This window comes from Sorex araneus, chromosome 2 (assembly GCF_027595985.1).
Source record: "Sorex araneus isolate mSorAra2 chromosome 2, mSorAra2.pri, whole genome shotgun sequence".
NCBI classification, from domain to species: domain Eukaryota; kingdom Metazoa; phylum Chordata; class Mammalia; order Eulipotyphla; family Soricidae; genus Sorex; species Sorex araneus.
In genome coordinates this window covers 205,274,123-205,281,356 of record NC_073303.1, presented here as the reverse complement: position 1 = coordinate 205,281,356, position 7,234 = coordinate 205,274,123, and the positions used below count along the sequence as shown (strand labels likewise).

Below are 7,234 nucleotides of genomic sequence, written 5' to 3'. Positions count from 1 at the left end.
CCGGACCAGCAAGCTTCCTCACCCCAGTTTTGGGGTCACCCCTGGCAATACACCCAGAGCTTGAACCTGGGCCTTCTGCACACACTGCCTGTACCCCAGTCTATAACAGTCAAAGTTGTGTAAGAAAGATATAAGGGCCCAATCCCGACTCCACAAAACCCCTAAGATATAGCAACAATAAAAGAAAATCACTTGGGTGACTTCAGGGTACACACACAATACATGTGTACTTACATATAGGAGTACATGTAAGACCCTGAGTTCTAGCCCCAGCACTGCAGAACTCCACACCCCCAGGTCCCTGTAGCACTGCTCTGCCCAGGATGGTTCCCCCAGAGCACCTCCAGCTGCTTGCACTATGCTGGAAACGATCTCTGGGCCCCAGAAACCGCCTTGTGTAGCCCCTATTTAAAGAAAAGGAAACCACTTTAGCTATTTTTGAGTTCTGTAAAAAATAAGTTAATTTTATATTTGATAGGATCAGAATGTAAACGGCATGTACGCAGAAAATCAGCTCTTAAATCACTTAAAACCGAAGTCTGGGGGCACTTCCACCCCAACCCTGAACCCCAACCCCAACTCCGTAGGATGGGTGCTGCTTCTTACTGAAACCTTTTCTAGGACTTACTGGGGGCGGGGGGTACACCTGGCAGTGCTCAGGCGGGCTCGGGGGACCCTATGGGTGTAGACAGAATCAAACCCAGGTCAGTGTGCAGGGCAAGTGCCCTCCTCGCTGTTCTATCCTCTGGCCCCTCACCAAGAACCTTCTCATTGAGTAAAGTGGCAAGCCTGGGAAAGCGAGAGAGATGCCCAAAGCACTTTTAGAGATCTCACTTTACTGAACAAGGGGGCTTCAGGGCAGCAGGCTGGGGGACCCTGAGAAAGTGACCTTCCCAGCCACACACTGCCCTCCGTACCGCCTTCTAGGCAGAGCTCGAGACGGTCAAAGCGACTGGCCGAGGACGGTCCTTGGGGCCTCGGGTGTAGGAGACTGACCCGGAGCTCAGAGTGCCCAGGCCCCTCCACCCGGTGCCTCCACTGGAACCGAGCCGCGATACCGGCGCTGTGGGCCCCTCCCACCACAAGAGGAAAACCAGGTCCAAAATTTGCGGGAAGGGGAAAGAGCCCTGTAGGGGGCGCCAGGGATCCGAGGCGGCTAAGCAATAGGCGGGAGCCCTCCCGGGCTGTGGGAAAGGCGCGGGTGCCTGCACAGCGCCTGCAGAACAGAAGCGGGAGAGCAGACGGGCGGGCGCTGGCCTGGCCACGGCCACGGCCACGGCCACCCGGATTCCGTAGCCGACACTTCAGAGGGTCCCCGGGACCCCACCAGGAGCGAAGCCCCGAGTGCAGAACCCGGAGCAAGCCGTGGGCATCGCCCGGTGCGCCCCCCTCCGCCCACCAAGACGAAGACTGGGCCTTCTCTCACTCCTGGAAGGGAGACGGCCACAGGCGGGTTGTGCCCTGCCCCGCCGTCAGCCCCTCAGCACGCGGGCCCCATCTCTCCTCTGCACCCTTCACCCCTGTGGGGACCTGAGTACCCCGCAGTCCGGGCGCTCTACACTGTCTGCGCCACTCGGCTCCTCCTGACAGACGACGGCGGGGCTCTGCCGCCCGCCCGCGCCGCGCCGACTCTCGGCCCCGCGGGCCAATCCGCGCCGCGCGACCCCCCACCCCTGCTCCCTGCAGCCCGGCCAGAGCCTCCCGACTCCGACGCACCGGCCACACCACGTGACCGGCCGGACTGGCCGGTGTCGTGCGCAAAAAATAAATGTTGGAGTTTGAGAGCTGACCTCAGCGCAGTTTTATTTAAAAAAATTTAATGATCGCATTCCCCCGGTGGCCCGCGACCACTCACAGTTGCGACCTCCCAGCGCAGGCCCGCGATCCACGTCACCCCGGCCACCGAATGGAAGAGGCGGAGCCTGCACGGTTCACGTAAGGAGAGTCCTCCGGGACTCGGGGGTGCCCGTCACTTCCCGTCTTCCGCTCCAATCAGCGTCCAAGGTGGTTTTTTTTTTTTTAATCCCATTAGTTTCCGTAAATCTGTGCGCTAGTTTCCGTACGTCTGTGCGGTGCTGCTGAATTTTATCTCAAGACGTAGTTTCCGTACGTCTGTGCGGTGCTGCTGAATTTTATCTCAACGGGGGCCGCCATCTTCGGGCGGAAGTGAGTTAGGGAGCCGCCATCTTGCTCGAGCACACGGCTATTTCCGGTTCCGGCGCGGGCCCTTTCGCTCTTTTCCTCCGCGGAGCCGCAGCGGGAGCGGCTGCTGGGCCTGTTCCTCGAGGACGATCTAGTGCCATCCTCGTCGCTCCGGCGACTCCCGCACCCGGCGTCACCATGACTGAGCAGATGACCCTTCGCGGCACCCTCAAGGGCCATAATGGCTGGGTAACTCAGATCGCTACCACCCCGCAGTTTCCCGACATGATTCTGTCAGCTTCGCGAGGTACGGGCCGGGCGGCGGCGGGGGTGGCGGCGCGGAGGGCTCGGCCGCGTCACCGGGGCCGTGCGGGCTGCGAGGTGTGCTGCCGCGTGAGCCCGCGGAGCCGGGCGGGCAGGTCCGCGCCCTGGAGCACGAGGCCGGCGGCGCCGTGATGAGCCCAACATGCCATCTGAGCGCCCGTGCAGAGACCCAGAGGCTGTTTCTGAGCCGCCGCCGGCTCGGCTCCAGGGACGGGAGGGTCGGGGCCCTGCACGCGGCCCTGCTCCTGTCCCGGCACCCGGGCTGCTGCGGGGAGCTGGGACCCAGGTCGTACCCGCGTAAAGAGAGGGAAGGAGAATCGGCCAGACTTGGGTCGACTGGCTTCGATTCCCGGCATCCCATAGGGCCACCGAGTGCAGAGCCAGGAGAAACCCCTGCGCATCGCCGGTTGTGAAACAAAAAGCAAAAACAAAAAAATGGGGCGGCTCGACGAGGTTGGGAAACAGGCTTCTGCGGCAGGAACTCAGGCTCCGGCGCGCGTGGCGGTCTCAGCGACCCAAGGGCCTTGAGCTAGCGACCGCACCTGGGTTGCGCGCTCACCGAGACTCTGTTTCTGATGAAGAGTTGAGAAAGCACTCGAGTTGGTGAAAAATGGGTTTGAATTGCTGCCAGGAGAACCCCCGAGTCGCTGGTCAAGTGCTGCATACAAGTTTATTTCGATCCAGTTTCCGGGCTTGGACCACACCCGGCAGTGCTCAGGGGTCACTCCTGACGGCTTGAGACGTGCAGTATCAGGGATCTGGCTTGGCATGCCTCCCCTGCTGGATCGTCTACACTGCCAGCTCCTCCTTTTCCTGGGAGCTTTTTGCTCTCCCATTTAGCTCTGTGTAGGGGGTGGGGAGACACACTCAACCACGTCAGGTGTAACTCTGTTCTGCTCAGAAAATACTCCGTGGGCACTGGGATCAAACTGGGGTGCACTGTCTGCAGGGCAAATGCTCTCTCCACTGGACTATTGCTCGGTCCCCTACATAAGGCTTTAACGACCTCTGCAAACAGTAGTGACTTATGTCTTGGCTAGTTGCTTGTTTAGCCTGTGTTGACTGTTAGGCCACTTTTTGCTTTTTGAGTCTCACCCAGTGATGCTTAGGAATTACTCCTGGCAGTGCGGGATCAAACCGCCATCAGCCTCGTGAAAGGCGAAGTGCCCTCCCCGCTGTGCTATTGCTCCAGCCCCTGTTTGGCTTCTTGTGTCCCAGCCTTGAATGGGTGGCCGTGTGCAGAGCTCTCAACAGGTGTTCTTCTCTCTTCTCTTAGATAAGACCATTATCATGTGGAAGTTGACCCGGGATGAGACTAACTACGGCATCCCCCAGCGGGCCCTGCGGGGCCACTCACACTTTGTGAGCGATGTGGTCATCTCCTCCGACGGCCAGTTCGCCCTTTCAGGCTCCTGGGACGGAACCCTGCGTCTCTGGGATCTCACAACGCAAGTAGCTGCTCTTTCAGCTCTGGGGCCCGGGGTAGGGGGTGGAGCTTGTTTTGAATTTCTGTGGAATTGCTGAGAAAGTCTGGAGGAACAGCTGTGGAGACTAATCAATCAGGTGTCCTGATTGTTTGCCAGGAGGTGGTCTGTGCTTGAGGGTCAGCGAGTGAGGATCCTGGTGATGATCAGTGACATGATCAGCCAATCCCCATGTGGGAATGAGGACATGTCCTGCAATTCTGAAGGGATTCTCAGCTAGGCTATGGCCTTGATTGGATGGGTTCTGTCTATCCCCAGGGTCACACACAGTCCCCCATGCCCTGCCATGCATGATGCCTGGCCACAGTCAGGAGTGAGTCCTGAATATCTCTGAAAGAGTATTTGCAAAGATCTGTCTGGAGAGGGGGGCTGGAGTGATAGCACAGTGGGTAGGGCGTTTGCCTTGCACGTGGTCGACCCGGGTTTGATTCCCAGCGTCCCATATGGTCCCCTGAGCACCGCCAGGAGTGATTCCTGAGTGCAGAGCCAGGTGTGACCCAAAAAGCAAAAAATATATATATATATATATATCTGTCTGGAGAGGCTGGAGACATAGCTGGCACACACACGGCTGACCTGGGTTCAGTACCCATGGGTACATCCAAATATGCAAATATGCCTTACCAGGAGTACATCCAAATATGCAAATCTTAAAAAATAAAATGGGGCCAGGGAGCTAGCTAGTACCATCATTGCATACAGCATGCCTGAGCATCCTGGGAATTTAAAACTGAAAAATCAGGAACCTACTTGGAGAGAGTGACCGAGTCCTTCCTCGTAGGGGCACCACCACACGGCGATTCGTGGGCCACACCAAGGACGTGCTGAGCGTGGCCTTTTCTTCTGACAACCGGCAGATTGTGTCTGGCTCCCGAGATAAGACCATCAAGCTCTGGAATACTCTGGGGGTTTGCAAGTACACTGTGCAGGTGAGGCTGCACTTGGGACAAGGGCCTCTCTCTCTTTATCCCCATTGGCTGACGTGGTGCTTAAAAGCCTCATCTGGAACCCAGGGCTCTGGTGTTCTCAGAGGTTTGGGTTCTTTTGTCAAGGCCTTTGACATCACTCCTGAGTCCTGTGGGAGGTAGGGACCTATCGCTCTTGGGCCAAGGGGGCACCCACACTTTTCTCTGTTCTTTAGGACGAAAGCCACTCGGAGTGGGTGTCCTGCGTCCGCTTCTCACCCAACAGCAGCAACCCCATCATCGTCTCCTGTGGCTGGGACAAGCTGGTCAAGGTGAGCTTGGGGCCAGAACAGGCCGTGAGCCCTCCCACAGCCCTCCCGGGCAGACAGGCTGCAATTTGGACAAACGTTTTCCTCGGTGCCCTTTTTTCTCTTATTTTCTCAACAAGTTTGAGGCTTTGGTTTTTGTTACGTTTTGTTTTCCCCAACTGACAGTGCTCAGGGGTTACTTCTGGCGTGGTGCTCAGTGACTATTCCTGACGGACTTGGGGGACCCTACAAGATGCCAAGGATCAAACCTGGGTTAGCCATATGCACAGCAATGTCCTCGCTGTACTCTCTAGCCCCCAGTATGTTTGGTCTAAAGTAGCCAGACTGGGGCGGGAGCAAACAGCAGGTCATTCTTGCTCCACCCCAGAGGTCAGCCTGGTGGTTTCTGGGACAAACCTACACACAAAGAAGCTCTCTAGACCCAGCTTTTCCCCCTTTTAAAAAAAAAAAAATTGTAATTGTCCTCTGGTCACCCGCAGAATCTTCGACTTTTTGTTACAGAATTGGAAAATGGTGGCTATCACCAGAACTGCTCTTGCCCATTTTGTTTTTGCCCCACACCCAGCTGTGCTCAGGGTTTCTGGCTTGGTGCTTGGGAAACCCTATGAGGTGCTGGGTATCAAACCCAGGTCAGCTGCATGCCAGGCAAAGCCTTAGCTGCTGTCCTGTGAAGAAAATAAACAAGGCCCCTTTCATTTTTGTGCGGAGTCCTGAGCCTGTCAGGTCCCAATCCAGTGTCTTTATTTAAGATCCTCCCCCTTTCCCTCTGCCCAAATCCAGGTGTGGAACTTGGCGAACTGCAAGCTGAAGACCAATCACATTGGCCATACGGGCTACCTGAACACAGTCACTGTCTCTCCCGACGGCTCCCTCTGTGCCTCTGGGGGCAAGGTGAAGTGTGGGAAGCGGCCAGGCTCTGGGCAGTGCTGGGGAGGTTCCGTCCTGTAAAGAAAGATCCCCAGAAATAACCCTGATGCTTCGGAGGAGTTCAGTCATGTGACAGGCCTAGGGGTGAGTGGATTGTCACATGGCAGAGGTTCTGCAGTCTGACTTGAGTTTTCACTGTTTACAGGATGGCCAGGCAATGCTGTGGGACCTCAATGAGGGCAAGCACCTGTACACACTGGATGGGGGTGACATCATCAACGCCCTGTGCTTCAGCCCCAATCGCTACTGGCTCTGTGCCGCCACTGGCCCCAGCATCAAGATCTGGGTGAGTTTGGCCACCTTGGGCGGAACCAGGCTGGCTGCTGCTGGCCCAGGGCTCTATCATCTCTACCTCTCCTGCACAGGGCTCTAGGAGAGTGCTAAAAGTTCTCCAAGTAGGGAAGGTGGTGGCTACAAGCCTTGTCCCTTGGATTGGGTCACAGCAGTTTGGCCACAGTAGGATTGACATCTGGGTTTGAACAGTTCTTTGATGAGGGTGGTTCTGTGTATTCTCAAATGCTTCCGACTTCCCCAGCTACTGCTACCTGTTAAGACTCTAGGACTTAAGTCTCCTGCCTTGGCAAGATGGCTGAGACCCCTCTTTCCCCCGTACTACCCATGTCTTGACATTCAATATGGCATTGCTGCCATCCCCTCTCCCCCCTCCACACACTCACACACACATCCCTTTTTTGTCCCTAGGACCTGGAGGGCAAGATCATCGTGGATGAGCTGAAGCAGGAAGTGATCAGCACCAGCAGCAAGGCTGAACCACCCCAGTGCACATCCCTGGCCTGGTCTGCTGATGGCCAGGTAAGGGCTTACCTCCTTCCCCTGGTCTATTTTTGTAGTGATGCCATGGGTTGCTGCCATTTCCCAGAGAAGTGTTTGGGGTGGGAGGGGCACTGCGTCGTTCAGCTCTCTTATCGCGTGGCCCCCATGGCTCTGACAATGCCCTTTTCTTCTCCCCAGACACTGTTCGCTGGCTACACAGACAACCTGGTACGAGTGTGGCAGGTGACCATTGGCACCCGCTAGACCTCAGCGGAGAGTTAAAAATAAAGCCCTGACTTTTCTGACTAAGTGGTTTTTCTGTCACTGTTGCTGGAGGGTTAAAGATTTT

The 7,234-nt window shown here is 56.6% G+C and overlaps 1 protein-coding gene and 2 non-coding genes across 3 annotated transcripts; all 3 read left to right on the top strand.

The window, feature by feature from the left end:
• The first annotated feature begins 2,222 nt into the window (after positions 1–2,222).
• On the top strand, positions 2,223–7,190 carry RACK1 (receptor for activated C kinase 1). The gene is made up of 8 exons (XM_004615306.3): positions 2,223–2,449; positions 3,743–3,914; positions 4,732–4,879; positions 5,092–5,187; positions 5,965–6,075; positions 6,257–6,397; positions 6,814–6,924; positions 7,084–7,190. The coding sequence occupies exons 1-8, from the start codon at positions 2,341–2,343 to the stop codon at positions 7,147–7,149; spliced, it is 954 nt and encodes a 317-aa protein (XP_004615363.1). The 5' UTR covers positions 2,223–2,340; the 3' UTR covers positions 7,150–7,190.
• Positions 2,589–2,656, top strand: LOC129402991 (small nucleolar RNA SNORD95). Its single transcript, XR_008628986.1, has one exon. It is a non-coding gene; the product is annotated as a small nucleolar RNA SNORD95 (small nucleolar RNA).
• LOC129402928 (small nucleolar RNA SNORD96 family) lies at positions 4,083–4,161 on the top strand. Its single transcript, XR_008628942.1, has one exon. It is a non-coding gene; the product is annotated as a small nucleolar RNA SNORD96 family (small nucleolar RNA).
• Positions 7,191–7,234: the final 44 nt, after the last annotated feature.

What these genes read in the sequence shown, in the direction of transcription:
- RACK1 (XM_004615306.3), top strand. Translation starts at nt 2,341, where the DNA reads ATGACTGAGCAGATGACCCTTCGCGGCACCCTCAAGGGCCATAATGGC. An exon ending in CGTCTCTGGGATCTCACAAC is followed by an intron (nt 3,915 to 4,731) that starts GCAAGTAGCTGC and finishes CCTTCCTCGTAG; the next exon opens with GGGCACCACCACACGGCGAT. An exon ending in GCCCCAGCATCAAGATCTGG is followed by an intron (nt 6,398 to 6,813) that starts GTGAGTTTGGCC and finishes TTTTGTCCCTAG; the next exon opens with GACCTGGAGGGCAAGATCAT.